Source organism: Cuculus canorus, chromosome 4 (assembly GCF_017976375.1).
Source record: "Cuculus canorus isolate bCucCan1 chromosome 4, bCucCan1.pri, whole genome shotgun sequence".
NCBI lineage: Eukaryota > Metazoa > Chordata > Aves > Cuculiformes > Cuculidae > Cuculus > Cuculus canorus.
In genome coordinates this window covers 67,417,531-67,434,918 of record NC_071404.1, presented here as the reverse complement: position 1 = coordinate 67,434,918, position 17,388 = coordinate 67,417,531, and the positions used below count along the sequence as shown (strand labels likewise).

General features: G+C 41.3%; 1 protein-coding gene across 3 annotated transcripts in view; it reads right to left on the bottom strand.

Annotated features, from left to right (window-relative positions):
- Positions 1 to 138: 138 nt before the first annotated feature.
- Positions 139 to 17,388, bottom strand: part of MGARP (mitochondria localized glutamic acid rich protein) — a 33,028-nt gene continuing 15,778 nt past the window's right edge. The window contains exons 5-7 of one of the 3 annotated variants that reach the window (XR_008449588.1): positions 12,744 to 12,902; positions 11,912 to 12,040; positions 139 to 9,081 (exon numbers count right to left, since the gene is read on the bottom strand). Coding sequence is in view for 2 of the 3 variants with exons in the window: in XM_054064798.1 (XP_053920773.1) it covers positions 11,994 to 12,040; positions 12,744 to 12,902 (206 nt within the window). In the remaining variant the exon portion in view is untranslated. The other 2 variants (XM_054064798.1, XM_054064799.1) reach the window with 2 other exon arrangements.

The following is a 17,388-nucleotide window of genomic DNA, read 5'->3' as shown; positions in this document are numbered from 1 at the left end:
CAAAGACGTGTCAGGCGATATTAATAATAGATGGTGCCACCAGCAGCCTCTTGTGTAAGTGGCCACCGCTGAGGTGTAAACTCAGACATAGCAGTCACTTTGTAATAAAGCACACGTTGCAGCAAAATTATGGTCTTATCATACGCCAAGCAGCCTGTCAGATGTTTAATAAAGCATACACTTGGATGCTGTTAGTTACAGAATTTGCTACTAGTTTACATTAAACAATATGAAATTTCAGTTGTCAAACAAACAAAAGGATCACACGGACCACAGAAGATACAGCTGGGATTGCAGAGGTAAAGGCAGCAATGGAACTTCCATATAGACCATAAATCCATGGTAAACCAAGCATTATGTAGAGCTTGCTTTGTATATAGCTATGGGGAATGTGGAGCTCTGGGACACAAGTTAATAGTGCTTAAAAGGCATCCTAATGGAAGCACTCCTTTTCTCCCATACATACTATGTCACCATTCAACTGTAAAACTATAAACTCAGCATTTTCAAGGCAACTCTAAGCATAAAAATGTCCAAAATAAAGATCGTCTGTAGAAATAAAGCCCCAGATCCAGTTCCTGTGCCTGTTAAAGTGAATAGTTGTGGTCCAGGATATTCATTGTCAGACTGCTACAAGGGAAGTTACTGGCTGGTGCTTGGCACATTACTGAAGCTGTCTCTGCCAGCTAGAAGGAAATTCCTAAAGGGCTGTTTGGGATGGCTATTTTGTTGTATGTGTTTGCCCCAAAAGCAATCACTTCACTAGCACAACATTTGAATGGTCTTGCTTTTATATAAGATGACATCTAAGACCCTACCAAGCCCTCCTGGGAAAAAAAAAGTATTACATTGTGATCTGAGAGCTCATTGATTATTGCTGGTAGAAAAATATAGAATAATAGAATCACAGAATCATAGAATGATTTGGGTGGGAAGGCACCTTAAAGCCCATCCTGTTCCAACCCCCCTGCCATGGGCAGGGATACTTCCCACCACACCAGGCTGCCCAAGACCCCATTCAGACTGACCTTGAACACGTCCGGGGATGGGGCATCCACAATCTGTCCGGGCAACCTTTGCCAGTGCCTCACCGCTCTCATCATGAAGAATTTCTTCCTAATGTCTAATCTAAATCTTCCCTGTCCAATTTAAAGCCATTCCCCCTTGTGCTATCACTCCATGCCCTTGGAAAAAGTCCCTCTTTCCTGTAGCGCCTTCAGGTACTGAAAGGCAGCTGCTCTAAGGTCTCCCTGGAACGTTCTCTTCTCTACGCTGAACACCCCCAACTCTCTCAGCCTGTCCTCGTATGGGAGGTGCTCCAGCCCTCTGATCATCTTCGTAGCCCTCCTCTGGACTCATTCCAACAGTTCCATATCCTTCTTAGTACTCAGTATGGTGAGAAGCAGGAGTAATCCAAACAGCGTCCTGTCTTTGAGTCTCTTTATCACAGTGCAGAGCAGGCATGAAAGTCAGGAGACCAGTTCCTTGTGTATCCTGCCAATGGATTTTTATGAAGCGGACTGAGTTGGATGGATCCAAAATGGAGAAGGCTATTTTGACACTCTGCTGATAGCTGGAGCAGATCTTTAGCACCAGTCCCAGGCAACTGCAGGTAACAACACCGCAAACACCAGAAAAAACAACAGGATATCTGTTTCACGTATGGCAAAGTGTCATATGTTTTTCTCCAAGTCCTATAATAATAATACATACAAAAGGTACAGACATATGACGGAGAAGTAGTGGAGGATGGCACCAGTGCTTTCAGTCCCTGCCACTGCAAGGTGCTCTTCCAACCACCAGTCACTCCCGTGAAGCAAACTGGTATTCACTCTTCCCAGGGGCAGGCATCCCATCTCTTGCAGCCACTCCTGCCTGCAGGGCAGAGGGGAACACACCTTCCTGAGCCCAGGCTGGGGATCAGGTTAGCTTGGCACGCACAAGCAAGGCTCACCAGCTTTTGGAGTTATTTTCGCAGGGATATGGAACCTAATTTGAGATCTATAGATCTGATGATCTGCGTATTTCTATTGCCAAGCCCAAATACCAGATAAAGGTTCCATCTGTGAAGAATTCCAGATCTGACAGCTTAAACACAAAGTTTCAGACTTCTTATTACCCCAAATACAAGGTTTCTGTACTATGAAGACACATGGCTAGTGTCAGCTTAACTCGAACTTCCTTAAACTTCCTATCCTTGATTTTATTAATGCTGCAGGCTACTAAAGCAGCTTATATTTTACTGTAAAGTCCCTTAAATTGCATGTCTAATCCTAATCTTTCTTGAATTCTGCCTCATTTCTAACTTCCCCTTAATGGCATAGACGTTAGAATAAAATAAAATAAAACCTCAAACCAAAGAAGCAAATACACACACCATCCCTGGAGGTATTTAAAAGATGGGTAGACGAGGTGCTCAGGGACACAGTTTAGTGGCAGATAGGAACAGTTGGACCCGATGATCTACGAGGTCTTTTCCCACCTGGTGATTCTACGGTTTCCTTGCAGCTACAATGCTACTTTGCTTGTGAAGCACATAAGCACAAGAAGCCTCTGATCCTCAGCGTTGTAAGGGTTGTAATGCCACTAGTGATGCGGGAGTTGTGTGATCAGAGCAATGCAATGCCGAAATAAGCCTCTCAGGGGCAGGATTTTACCCTTGAATGAATTTCTGTTGCTTTTTAAGAAAGAAGGAGTTGCAGGGGTATAAAGGAAGAAAGTCTGTAGCGGTTCGTTGCTCTATGTTATGTATATTTTTAAACATAGCAATTGTAATATTTTAGAAAAAAAGAATCTTAAGTTAGAATAAGTGTGAAAGAGGACTTTGCCTCATTTTCCCTCCGAAAGTATATGGTATGTAGGTGATGTTGTTTTTCTTAATTTCAACGTAACAGAAACCAAAATGCTCACAAGGGACCCTTCTGATACAGGAAGACCCTTCGGAAACTGCAAGAAGAAATTTCTTACAGAGACTATCTAGTTTCAACTGTTGGCTTTCAAGAAAATAAAAAAAAGACTTGTCATCAAAGACTAAATTATCTGTCATAGCATATTATTTCAACATTGGAAACTACTTTTCATTTAGGAACATCCAAGCTCTGCAATTAGCAAATGTCTTCACGTGGACGGTGCCCAAGTGAAGTATATATCTTGGTATAGAAGACAAAATTCTGAGAAGAGAAATGCTGAAAGCAAATGGCAGGGAGTGGAAACTAAGCCTTTAAGGTTTTTCTCCTAAAGTAACGACTTCAAACACTTCCAAGTCCTTCTTTCTTTGTTTCTAACCAGGACCAAACACTTTGTGTAACCTCCTTCTGCTGCTGATACTTGTAATAAATGAAAGACTGCAGCAATTTTGATTTTACAGAACTTCATTAATCATTTAAATGGAAACAAAGACATTCAAATCCAGCCTCATTGTGTTCCCACTGACAAGAACTGTCAAGCCTTCAACGGTTGCTGCAGGTTTGGCTCCTCTTGTATTATAACAGCCTTGGCACCAAACACTTTGCATTGGAAATTAGTCACTTACTACAACAGAAGAATGAAAAGGGTCTGTATGATTTGGATTTTCTCCAAACTACAATTAAAGTTCAGAAAATTCAAGCCAATTTTCTCCAGTGAAAAAAAATAAGTATACATTATTCATTTCTTCCCGTATTGTTCAGGTTTTGGGGTATAGGGGATTCTTTCCCTGTTCTAGCTTTTTGTAATCGTACTGCTTTTGATGTAGTGCCCTCTTCTGTTTGATAATGTGAGTGCATGTTGCCCAATGGTTAATTATTCTCAATTAGCCCTCACTGGAGAACAGGATTTCTCGGTAACTACTGAGAAAGAAAATAGCTTTATGCAGGAAGAAAGAAACCAGAAAAAAAAAATCACATTATGGGAAGGTGATCAAAGAATCCCAGAGACCTCAGTAATTTAATTGAATTGCAGAGAGGGAAAGAGAAAGATGAAATACATTCTTGATACATATTGCTGTCTCTCTTCTTCCATTTATTCTCTATGTTTTCCCCTTTATTTGAATCAGCTTGCATGCTGCAGTCAGTGCTGAACTGAGAAGACAAAGTACAGGCAGCTGAACTTCCTGAGATGAAGCACAGTAAATACAGCAACGTATGGTCCTTTTCTTAGGGCACAAGCAGAGCTCACACATGTATCTTTTGAAAGATCATTGTCACAAAGGTTTACAATAAGGAAAATCATTCATCACTAAACAAGCAAGAGTTTTAGGTAATTAGGAGACACTGAATCTGCACGTGATGGTAATACAAATAATTAACAGACCACAATTAACAGATGAAGAGTCTCATATCCCATAGAAGCTTCCCACTTGTTTGTTATACAAGAGCTGTTGAATATTAATTGCAAACAGCCTTTCAGAGCTTGCTAAAGCCATCATTTGTGTTTGATAAAATGTCAAGAGGAAGTGGAGAACATTTGCAGATAGCTAAACCACTAAACAAATCATTCTGTTTCAACAACCTGTTTAATTACCTGTAGTTCAAATGAATGGCAGCAACAATTCCAGCACAGAATCTTTCCGTTTTAGCCCTTCTTCCTGTCCCAATAAAGTTGGAGGAGGCAACATCTCCCGCAGCATCCCTAACAAGGGACAGAAGACCAGAATGCAGGAGAGTCTGGTTTCCCATGATGGCATTGGATGCCTGCCACTCTGAGATGGACTTTATTTGCATTGTCCTGCACATCTTCCATCTTCTGCAGCAGGTGAGCAGGGCAAGAGCAAAGCGTGCAGCCAAGAAATGTCTTTCCTAAGAACAGAACTGTCTGTGTAGCAATGGGAGAGAGCTAATCCGTGGGCCGCAGACCAACTTATGCTAGCTCCCATGTCCTTTCACACAAAATGCCTTCTGTCTCTGCATAGAACCATAGAATACCAGGTTGGAAGAGACCTTAAGGATCGCCTGGTCCAGCCTCTCTTGGCAGAAGGACAGCCTAAACAAGCTGGCCCGGCCCTCTGTCCACATAAATCTTAAAAGTGTCCAATGTTGGGGAATCCATCACTTCTCTGGGAAGAATATTCCAAGATTATTTTAGCACTTTGAAAAATTTTCCTCTTGTGTCCAATTGGAATCTCCCCAGGAGTAACTTGTTACCATTACTCCTTGTCTTTTCCACGTGACTCTTTGTAAAAAGAGAGTCTCCATCTTCTTTGTAGCCACCCTTTGAGTTCTGGAACATGTTGATAAGGTGTCCCCTAAACCTTCTTTTCTGAAGACGGAACAAACCCAGTTCTCTCAGCCATTCCCCATCTGGCAGGCTTCCCCCCATCCCATCCAGCCTGTGCCCTCTAAGCTCTCCTCCTACAGCCGGCTCAGTCTCTCATCCCATAACCACCTGCAGAGAGGAAACAGCATCTGCCGTAGCCAGTTACAACCACCAAAGTGCCACTCTGCTACGTCATCTGTCTGCAGTTGCTCATCTGCTGGCAAACACAACAAAATAAGCTACTGATGATCTCAGTCATCACTCAGCTGGTAGGAGCTCTGTGTCCTTCCCACCTCTCTGGTGAAACAGAAGTTCAAAATTTATGAGGGAGTGAAAAGGAGAGAGATTGACGGGGAAAAAAAAGGCATGGCTTCAGTTCTTGGCTTGGTTTGGGTTTGGTTGGTTTTCTTCCAGAAAAACAGACTAAAAATATTATTTTATTACATCATCAAAGCTTGCCACACAGGCACAAGAAATCTTGGTTAAAGTATTTCACTCTCGCACTTGCCAGATTTGAACCAATTTGCAGCTTGAATGATCTGTTTAGGTAATTGTCTCATGTTTTTAAGCAGCAAATGAGAATAAAACAGAAATTCTATATTGACATCAACGCAGGCAAAGAGTAAAACCGAAACAGTCAGATGGACATCACCTTTTTTAGTGTTTCAGCTAAGCAAATTGCTGCCAGCAGCCACCGGCTGTCATCCTTCATGTGAACTGGTGCTAGAGGAGGTGAAACGCTTTGCCAGCTGATTTCACAGATACTAGTTGACTGCAGAGGAGCAGTTTGGACATATTCGGGAATCTCAAGTTTTACTCAGAGCTTTAAGGGTACTGTCAAGAACAAGCCTTTTCCCCTTTCCTCTTTCTCCACCCTGCAGAGAAGGACTTGGGAGTGCTGGTTGATGAGAAGCTCGACATGAGCTGGCAATGTGCGCTCGCAGCCCAGAAGGCCAACGATATCCTGGGCTGCATCAAAAGAAGTGTGGCCAGCAGGTCAAGGGAAATGATTTTGCCCCTCTATTCCTCTCTTGTGAGACCTCACCTGGAGTATTGTGTCCAGTTCTGGAATCCTCAACATAAGAAGGATATGGAGCTGTTGGAACAGGTCCAAACGAGGGCTACAAAGGTGATCGGAGGGCTGGAGCACCTCCCATACGAGGACAGGCTGAGAGAGTTGGGCTTGTTCAGCCTGGAGAAGAGAAGGCTCTGAGGAGATCTTATAGCGACTTTCCAGTACCTGAAGAGGCTACAGGAAATCTGGGGAGGGGCTGTTTACAAAGGCTTGTAGTGATGAGACGAGGTGTAATGGGTGTAAACTGGAGAAGGGCAGATTTAGAGTAGAAATAAGGAAGAATTTCTCCACTATGAGGGTGCTGAGGCACTGGCACAGGTTCCCAGGAAAGCTGTGGCTGCCCCATCCCTGGAGGTGTTCAAGGCCAGGTTGGATGGGGCCTTGGTCAGCTGATCCAGTGGGATATCCCTGCCCATGGCAGGGGGGGTGGAACTGGGTGATCTTTAAGGTCCCTTCCAACCCAAACCATTCTATGATTCTACGACTGATAAAGTGATCAATGATGCTTAGGGACCAACAAAACCAGTAAGATGGAGAATTTCTGATTGAGCAACAACACGTTCTGCATGCAGTTATTGGCTGTTTATTTTGAAGAACAGCCCTCCGCAAGTTGCAAAGTATCTCTGTTGTTCATCTAGGATACAAGCAAGTGCTGAAGCAGACCATGCTGTGCTATGTGTCATCACACCTAGAGTTTGTAGTATATTCCTGGCTCCTTTGTCTTTCAAGAGTAGTGGGGATTTTGAAAGGGAAAAAAAAAAAAGATCTGTGCCGTGAAGCACATGCACGAGCGATCCTGCAATGCTCCTGTTTTTTGAAACCAGGAAGATTAAAAGCTTTAGAAAGCACCCCACATGCTGGGCTTAAGTTCTTCAGGCATCTGTTCCCATATTTTGCCACGTACCAGAGCAGTTCCAGAGACAAGGGGACATTCCTCTAGCAGGACGTGCCCCGTGGCGGTAGATCTAGATGATCTTTAAGGTCCCTTCCAACCCAAATTTTTCTATGACTGTATGATTCAGCAAAGCCTACAATCTCAGAAACCCTCCTGCCAGCAGCAGAGATGAGAAATAGTTTGTTTCACTAGTAATTGGTGAAGATGAGGAAATAGAATTGTTAAGAGTATGGTGTTTAATTGACTGGATAAATAAAGATAGATTCTCATCCAACAACATATCAGTAAAGACTTTTTATTCCGGTAGCTTTGTCCACAAAAGTTGCTTTTAATCACAGTGGCTTTCTCCTTTAGGCAGAAGGCTGTAGTATGGCTTCTTGAAGCTCAAGAGCCTCATTTTGCCTCTGCGTTATTCCAGTTATTCCCAAGCAGGTACAGAAGCAAAGGCTGTATTTTTGTTGGAATGCTATCATAATTTGCTTTATGATGGGGGAAAGGAGCATGTGTTGCTTTGTGCCATGGGTAGGAATGTCATAACGCTGTAATTTCCCTTTCAACGTTCTTCCGAAGTTCTGCTTGAAGAGAAAGCAGTCAGATACACCTTAGGGTTCACATTTCCCATGTGAATTGTGTATAATACAACTTAATTTGGCCCTGGTTTAGAACTATCGCCTTTCTGTGATGGCTGTGATGCTTTTTGGCTGGTGGGGATCTTGGTAAGGATTCTGTAGTAGATACACACTCATGCACAGAGCACGGCAGAGGGCGAGAAGAGAGGCACACAAACCCATTATTCATTCTAGAATTGTTCATTAGTAAGATGGTCCTAAGATGACAAGATTATTTAGCTGTTCTGTTCTTTTTTAGTCCCTAAGAATCCTCGTCCATTTGAATACCTGCAGCATCGCCTTCCACAGGGATTTTGCAGGCCATCTGTGAGTGCTCGGAGAGGAGCTGCTTTACCACAGCCTAAATCGCTGGTGATTTGAACAAGAGTGTTCTCTCAGACCTCTGTGTTGTTACGCCACCACTGCATGTCACTGCTAAGACAGAACAACACAGAAAGGCTACAACCTGGATAAGGTTCGGAAGGAACAGGGCCCAGCACCCCCAAGGTAGGAGCCACTGCCTCATTCAATAACTTCAACCAGTGTTATTTCGATTTTCATGCTATAAAGTACCTATTGTTACTATTTGCAAACAGGTTTTGTTCTTGAAGGAGGAGCTTTAAAAGTGTTCACTCCTGGGTGTTATTGTGCAAGGAAGGGTAGCGTCTAAAATGTTTATGCAAGGGGAAATTATATCCTGTACAGGCACATATCCTATGCTTACAAATGCAAATCCAAACCTGGGAGCAAACAAGGTTGTTATTTTCCACGTGACCCAATCTAGAAATAATACTAACAGGTATTTTTTTTTTGTAAGATTTTAACTTAGTTAAAACCTTTCACTTACATTTTAGCATGGAATGTTACAATGGTATAATTCTGCACCACAGTTTGGACCAAAAGTAAGGAAACAATCTACATAACGATACAACAAAGTCCTAAAACGAGTTCACCTGACCTGGTTTTAGATAGGTCTACTGCTTCTCTTAGCACGTGTATTTATTACATGCTGGGTGGTGCTCTGACAGTTATTACTGGATGCTACTTCCTAAAGCAGAGATGTTAATCACAGAAGCGTCTCTCTAACCCACTTAAATTGTTTTAGGTTCTGTGTTGCAGCAACGAAATCTGGTCCTAATGAGCAGTGCATGGAATGACAAACTGCACAATTTCTTGTCTCCAAGGAAGAGTATGAGGTTTCACACAGGAATCAGCTGGTTGATTGCCACAAATATTTCCATTAAACTTTTCAAAGGCTTCAGCACTGCTTACTGGGAAAAAGAAAGAAAGAAAGAATCTGGTTTAGAGGACGCAACAACACATGACATTTATCAACAGACCTGATTCGTCAGGTCTTCTTCTTCGCAAACTTTCAACGCACACTGTAGGTTTGACTGCAGGTTATCAGCTAAGTGAATTACAGCATATAAACATGGCTGTATGTAAATCGTGCTTATCTGATGGCTTGTGAAAACTTGCTCTGCTATCAACAAAGCTCAATTCCAAGGAATCCCTCGTTGCTCAGGCACCAATGAATTTCCCTGTGTGCTGGACACATTCCACTAAGCCTTATTCCTACAAACAGTTACTTGCTTAACTTTAGGCATGAGGTAAACTAACTCTGCTTGCCGAGATTACAGACATAAGGAGCTTCGTAGCAATGTGAATCCGGGGCCAACAGCCACAAACACATAGAACTGCTGTGCTCTGAAAAGAAAGGGGAATACGAGTAATACTGAGGCATGTTCTCAGCATTTATCCAAGGCTTCACCTTGGGATTTCATCCATTACTACCACTTCTATCCATTCACTGAATAATTAGTATCTTTTTTAAAAAAGTGAACTGGATATTAATTTGATTCTCACAAATAATTTGATCCTCACATCAACATTCTTCTGATTTTTTTTTTGTTTTAATTTCCCCAAATATCGCAGAACCATAGAATTGTTCGGTTGGAAAAGACCTCTGAGATCATTGAGCCCAGCCGTAGCTGTGTCACTACTAAATCCTATCCCTGGGCACCTCACCCATCTGTCTTTTAAAGACTTCCAAGGATGGTGACTCCACCCCCTCCCGGGGCAGCCTCTGCCAGTGCCTGACAACAGTTTCAATGAAGAATTTTTTCCTAATATCTACTCTGAAGATCCCTTGGTTCAACTTGAGGTCATTTGTTTTAATGCAAACTGAAAGATAAGGTCTGTACCCTAAAAAAAATACACTAAAAAAAAAAATAAATAAGTTCCTTCCTAACCGGGAATGCATTATGGCTCTTGACTTGTAAATTGGAAAAAGTCTGCTTGCCTTTCAATTCAGCAGCAACCTTCCAGCACTAAATAGTAAAATGTTTTATAAACATTTCTCTTTCATTTTCCCCCCAACAAGACTGAATCAGATTGTCGTAACAGACACTTTTTGTAACGCTGTGATGCTATATTCACAAAAAGACTTTTTTTTTGTCAAAAAAAGCCTAAGCAGAATTCAGTGGATGCGTATTTTCATAGCACATTTATCTGTTTTTCACCTTTTTTCAATTTGTTCCATCAAAAGTGCTTCCTCCAGCTTGCCTTCCCTCCCCCTGCCACCCCTTCTAGTTACCATCCCTACCTTCATTAATTTAATTGGATATATTGGGTATTTGTTCTCCAAATCAAAATCTGCAATAACAATGCAACGACTGTCAGGGTTGCAAGGTGCTTGCAGGGAAAACTAGAGATTCCTAACTGTATTGCTTTCTCTGTATCACTGCATTTATGTGTCCCAGAGAGGAAGAATTTCTCAGTAACATATTTTTCTGATGCGATATCCTCAGGTGCCCTTAGCTTTCACTTTGAGGAAAAAGTGGCCTCGAGAGGCACACTCTTGCAGCTTCTCTGCATATGTCACTCACATTCATTAAATATCTGTTCCCCTTTACACCATTATGGTAGAATCATAGGTTGGAAGGGACCTTAAAGATCATCTAGTTCCAACTCCCTTGCCATGGGCAGGGATATCCCGCTAGATCAGATTATTCCCAATAAAACACAAAAAGTCTACTTCGTAGAGGAATATATCTTATGCTAGCATTTCATAAATTATTTTATAACTGTGGGATTGGCTTTGCTTTGATTTTTGAATCCTATTTACACATGCTAAAACAATGTGGAAGAAGACTGTGCAGTTTAAGAACAATATTCACCTTTTATGACAAGAAGACAAGAGGCATTATCTTCTTTTTTATTGCAGTGGATGATGGACTAAGCAAACATGCATTTGCAAAGGACTCAGAACATAATGCTAAGATTGCCTAAGTGTATTCAGAACATATGTTTTGAGAATACAATGCAAAATAACTTTCTTCCCTCCATTTCCTTCTCTTCTTGCACTGCTGCTCCAGGAATTAGTGGATGAATTGTTAACTAGCAGCAAGTAATTTCGAGAATTCCTGCGCTGCTTAACTTTCAGTTGTTTCTATTCCAGTTAATATCTCTTCTACCAAGATTCATGTTTGTATTTCATCCAAACTCTTTATTCCCTCAGCTTTCTATCACCACCCTACAGTCCATTTGGAAAAGGAGAGTCACAGGAATAGCAAAATAGTAAAAATACTGTGGATAAAGCTTTTTATTCTATAAGGTAATGACGCCAACTGAGAGTGATATTAGTAAAATTGTAAAAATGTTATGTTCAGTAATTTTCATTAGCACAAACTAAAAGTGCAGAGAGATTAATTGTGATAAAGTGTCTTAAAAAGAAGGTCCAGAAGGTTACAACTTCACCACATTTACACTGAGGATAACAAGAGAAGAGTTCACTCGCACAGGGCAATAATCCAGAAATTCAGTACCTCTATAATTTAAACCAATATCTAAAGAACAATTTTTGCCTAGAAGAAAGCTACAGCTCTTGCATCTTTATCCAGTTTGCATGGGACTAAGATAAAGCCATAAATAAATACCCAGTATGACAACTAATACAGAAAATGTTTGCTCCCTAGCCTCTAAAAGATGCCAGCAATGGTTCCCAACCCATAAGAAACGCTTCAGATACGTTCTTTTTTGCAGTGTACTTGTTGGGAGCAGAAATACAACCTCACCATCAGAGTGCACGTGCAGACTTACCACATGCTGCAATTGCCACTAAGTGAGTTAAAAAGAAAGGTGAAGAGCAGGAAACCACGTGCTGCAATTGTACTGTGTACCTTTAGGGCTCCTTAGCAACTTCGTCAGGTGTCTTCTCCTCCATGGAATCTGAAAATGGAGACAAAACACCAATGAGAAACAATGAAAACAACTCATTCGATGACAAATAGTAGAGTAAGTTGTTTCCTCCAGTCCAAAGGATCCTTGGACTAAAGGGATACAATTTACAAAGTCATATTAGGTATACAGATATTTTTCCTATTAGGTTTTTTAACTCTAATTGTAAAAGAGTTTAGAGGCCAAACTTTTAAACTCCTTTGAAATTCTCCACAGTGATGATTTTAACACACAGTTTTTCTGCATTCAATTATATAGTTCAACTTCAATGACAATATAAGATTGTTCGTAGCTTCACTGAAATGCTGTACGGTTTATGGATATCACATGCACTCTGTTTCTCTTTACAGCAATGTGACTTAAGAAAATTTTATCTGTCAAATTAAGTCAGATGCTTAAAAAGTGTGTTACAACACATGCAGCACGAGAGAATTTCTTGTTCTTGGTGAACTTGACATCCAACCACTCAGCAGGGCACTGAGCTCAACCCCCTTGCGATCCAGCTTAGCAATATCTATTTCTAATGCATGGCATCTAATTTAAAAACTACATTTTCTGCTAACTCTATAAAGCCAAACACAGCCATTGCTAGCAGCCACATCGAGCTCTGCGTGCCCTCACAGGTAGTTCAGTGCAAACAGCCATTCGTGCTTCACAGAGACAAAACATTTCAGACCCAGCTGTACTCTTGCACCTTCTGAGGTTTGCCCCGACTCCTCAGCATCAGCGTCCGGGCTCCGTGAGGCTGTGTCAGAAATCTCTTGAGCTGTTGAGGCTACGCTTTCCTCGACACTGTCTAATTTTTCCTCGTGGGCAGAAGAAGCTGCAACATCCAAGACTTCACTCACAGTTTCTATGAATCAAATTAAAGAGATAATTGTCTCATCTTTTCATTCACCGGCATAAATGAGAGCGAGCAGTCAAGGCTCACAAAGCCCCAAGTACCTGCCTAACATACGTGTTTGAAGTAACTGAGGCAACAGGATTTATCAGATGATTAAAATTTATAATGCAAATAAAAGTTGGCAAGCGGAATTCCAGGGAAAGTCTGATTGTCCCCAACTATGGGGCAAAAAACTATAAACACAAGCTACTTTCATGTCTTTAGACAAAGGTAAGTATCCTCTAACATGTATGTTCTCCTGCAGGTACTCTCATTTTATCTTCTGATTTCTGTCAAACTCTTAATGATGTGCAAGATAACAACGGTAAAGTTTCCATGGAAATAATCCTAGTCTGAGCATTACACATACACTCAACCTTGCAAAGATAAGATAATACAGATAATAATATAGATAGAGGCAGAATGAACACATCAACCACCAGTTTACTCGTTAAATTTCACTTGAGTAAATTCCCTCTGACCCTGTTCTTCTAACCTCACATGCCTTCCACCCTCACACACCTTAACTGCTCACCAGGATAAGGTCTCCAGGGACTTTGTTGTTAGCAATTGTGTCCTGGGCTAAGCTACATGTATATTAAATGCAGCTAACTAAACAGCTTCATTAGACATTCAATAAATGCAGTGAATAGGAGTTTTGGAGAGCTAGCACCCCATGTATTCCAAATACCAACTTGCACCGATTTAAATACAGTGTATTCTGAACCTCAACTCTTCCACTTTATTTTGGAGAATACTGACTGAAGAATACTGAAGAAACAACAGAAAAATAAATCAGGAATCGCCACCTTCGTCTTTACAGGGAACAGCTATGCAATGGAAACAGTGCATTTGAAATTCAGAACATGGGATATTTTGTGGCTAGCATGACTTGGAGTAATACAATGCATTTGCTGTGGTAACAGGCTACTGGGTTTCAGTTTGTAGCATCAAACATTCAGTTTATACTACTAAAAACTTGCTCTCTGGCTTATAGTATTTCATCTTGCTAATTTTTTGTTATTCTTTGTGATGTTTCAGTGTTTTAATTTCTTTTGTACTAAGAAGAGTAGGTCAGTTAGCAAGCAGAAGGAGCAACATGGACTTTCCTGCTTTTTAGTAGAAACTGATTTCCTTTGAAAATGTTTAGTGGCAGGCAGGAATGGTTGGACTCGATGATCCAAGAGGTCTTTTCCAACCTGCCGATTATATGATTCTATGAATGGGGATTGCGTTTATTTGCTGCCTACAGGAATACCTGCCTTGAAAACAAGTGTTAACATCTATATCGACTTGTGCCGAACAATTTGTCTCTGGTCTGCAGTATTCTTTACAGCTATCAGAAAGGCAATTTACTGGAACAAGGTATGGATTCCTCTTAATGTCTCCATCCTGATCTCTCCAGAGTAGCTGTCACTCTCTAAAATTGAAAGAGCCTTGTTGTGATAGGCATTGCAGTTTTGAAAACTCCTGTCAGTACCTATGAGTAATTGTCCTTGGTTAGTGCAGAAAACTCCAGTTGGTGCTTTTATTCAAGCAGCTTTCACACCCGTTCCTTCAGCACACGTGGCTAGGGTTTCATAGGAGACACCTCCCTGGTGCCACAGCTCCTTTTGAGAAGAGAAAGCTGGCAGTAGCTGATTGTCTTGCAGCAGGTCATTATCCATGCCTTAAGGCGTTATCTCCAGTAAAGATTTAGACTGGCCCATGAAGATCATGTTGGCATCATTTCAACATCATTTCTTTGGCCTATTGCAACTACAGCAAGCTATCGAAATGTCTTTTGGTGCTCCGAGCACCATCAAAATAAGAACAAGTCTATAACCACGAAGAGCATTTTGAGCATTACTGTGACACACCGAAGCAAATCTTCACCTATTTTTTGGTGGTTCGTACACAGCTCAGCCTTGGAAGAAACATTCTGTGTCCCACTCACAAGGTCAGTATGTTTTACTCCATCCTAGGGAACTGCTGTAGTCACAGGATTGATGACCTGGCAAATGGAGAACCTGTCCCCTGCCCCTTTCAGAATGCAGACTGCCCCATTACCCTTTCTCTGCAGGGAACATCAGACAAGCTGCCCAAGTCCCTCGCATCCTCTCCTACAGATCAGCTGGCAGCACAAAGCAATAAGAAGTTGTGGAACATCTCATTTTTGTTTCCCTGGATGCTCAATTTAATATCACTGCTATTCCCCTGCCTCTCCCCCCTTCTGTTTTTTCAAATCTGGATTAATTCCATATTTTTTCAGTCCAGCTTAATCTCTCACAGTTGTTCCATGTAAAATCCTGCATTAACATCCTGTTTCTTAAAAGATATTTTAATCCATGCCTGGTACAACGATGACTTGTTTTCCATAATCATGGAAGATAAGGAGCTAAGTCCAAGTATCCACAGCTACAGTTTTCTTCAGTTTTATGAGGCATTTGTATACTCTTGCACTTACAGTTGTGAATAAGGAGCTTCATTTTCTTGCGATTTCAAAAAAAGACAATATAAAAGAACTTGAAGCCTCAGAGAAACCAAATTGATCACATTTACTACGTGTAGGCAAGTGGTTAGGCTTTACATATTGCATCAGCAAATGTTCTGAAAGCATTCAAAGGGATTTTAGGATACCAAGGATCTTGAGGACAAACATCCTCAGGCTCATTAGACCCTGGACATGTTTCCATCAAGGTCTTTGTAATATCCATTGCCTCTGTGCAACACTGAACCCCAACAAAGATATCGCCTGCTTCTGCCCGGGACAGCTACATGCCCTCTCGAGGGCTTTTGAGCTCCTCCGCTCTAAGCATTTTGAGAAGAAATACATCCTTCCAAATTGCAGATGCAGGAACAGCACATGACTGGGCAAGCATCAGCAGCAAATTACATATGCACCAAACAATACCAAACCATTTATGTTATGAAAACACATCTGGTTTGAGGTCAGTAAATACAGAAAAGGAAATTGATTTCACAGAGGAAAGGAAATTAGGTTTTTGGTTTTAAGTTTGGTTTTGTTTGTTTTTTTGGTTTTTTTTTAAACAAGGCAGCAGCATCAGGAAGCCCCAGTAGCTTATGAGCACAATATCCAACATGTAGTTCCACCTAGAAATACAATTTTTAGGGAACTATACCTATCATCACAGTGGGAGGAAAGGAAATACTGCTTCCTGTATAAAAGTAGTTATTCCTATAGTCTTTAAAGACACAAATTTTAATCTTACAAGTGCCACAGCTGCAGCACTGAGGACGCAGGAGTTTGCATTTCTGTGCATTCACAGTAGAACAGAAACCAGTTGAAATGCAGGGCACTTCTCATCCTCGTGATGGCCAACTGAATTATCTGAATATTAGCGAGCTCAGTATTCCCCCAGCAGAATAGAGAAGCACGATAAGCAGGGACTCACATGCCCGGACTCATCTTTGTTCCAGCTAATAATAAAAAAAAATCCCCTCCCCATACTGACCTTCTCATCATCATTATCATCATCATAATTATAAAAACACGACAAACCCCCATGCACATGAATTGACTTTCAGAACCCAGATCCTACTGCTCGCATAGCCTCTTCCACCAAAGCTTTCAAATACTTAAAAACAAGGTTTCTGGCTTTTGGGGGGAAGTTGTTGTTGAGAATTAGCTCGATTTTTGTCTGGAATGCAAAGCTCTCATCTGAAATTAAACCAGCTCATGCTGGCAGTCATGTCCTACCCTCTAGGAAACAATCTGCCGTAGGGTGATCTTGAAGCAGGCAGGTGAAAGGGAGGCGTGAGGCAAATCAAGCTGGCACTGATGATGAGAAATGGAATCCGCAATCTGCCAAGAACTTGGTTCTTGCAAGAATTTTTGTAGATGATACTATTCCCGATAGACAGCATTTCTACAGGACACGTAGTGTCAGGCTTTAACATTCAGTGCTTATAAAGCTGGATTTTCCAAGCTGCGTTTCATACCATGTTTCATGTTATGGTTGGACTCGATGATCCAGTGGGTCCTTTCCAACCTCATGATTCTATGATTCTATGTACCACGTGTGAAAACTGAAAGTACCAATTGTCCAATATTTATATATTATTTCATGTGTCAGCTTTACCTGACCACAGTTTCTGAAGAAATCAGTAGGATACACGAGATTAAGGAGGAGGAAGAGAAGAAACAAATAGTTGACTACTTATTCTATGCATCTACAGTCAAGTCATCATGCCAAGAGGAGTAAGCAGGAAAATGGAACTGAGGTGTCCTGCCGCACTGTCTAAGCAAACTTAACTGCTCTGGAGTGAGGGACCTTCCCTTACAACACTGAAGTTTCTGCAATGCTAATTTAAATAAATGCTTTAAAGCTTAGAGCAGCTCTTCAAAACAATCATCCATGTTAATGCGAGGGTTTGGTCTTACTTGCACTGAGCTGGCAGGTAGTTAGCAATGAAGCGCTAACAAAAAACAGTCCTACAGCAAAAGTTTTACTCC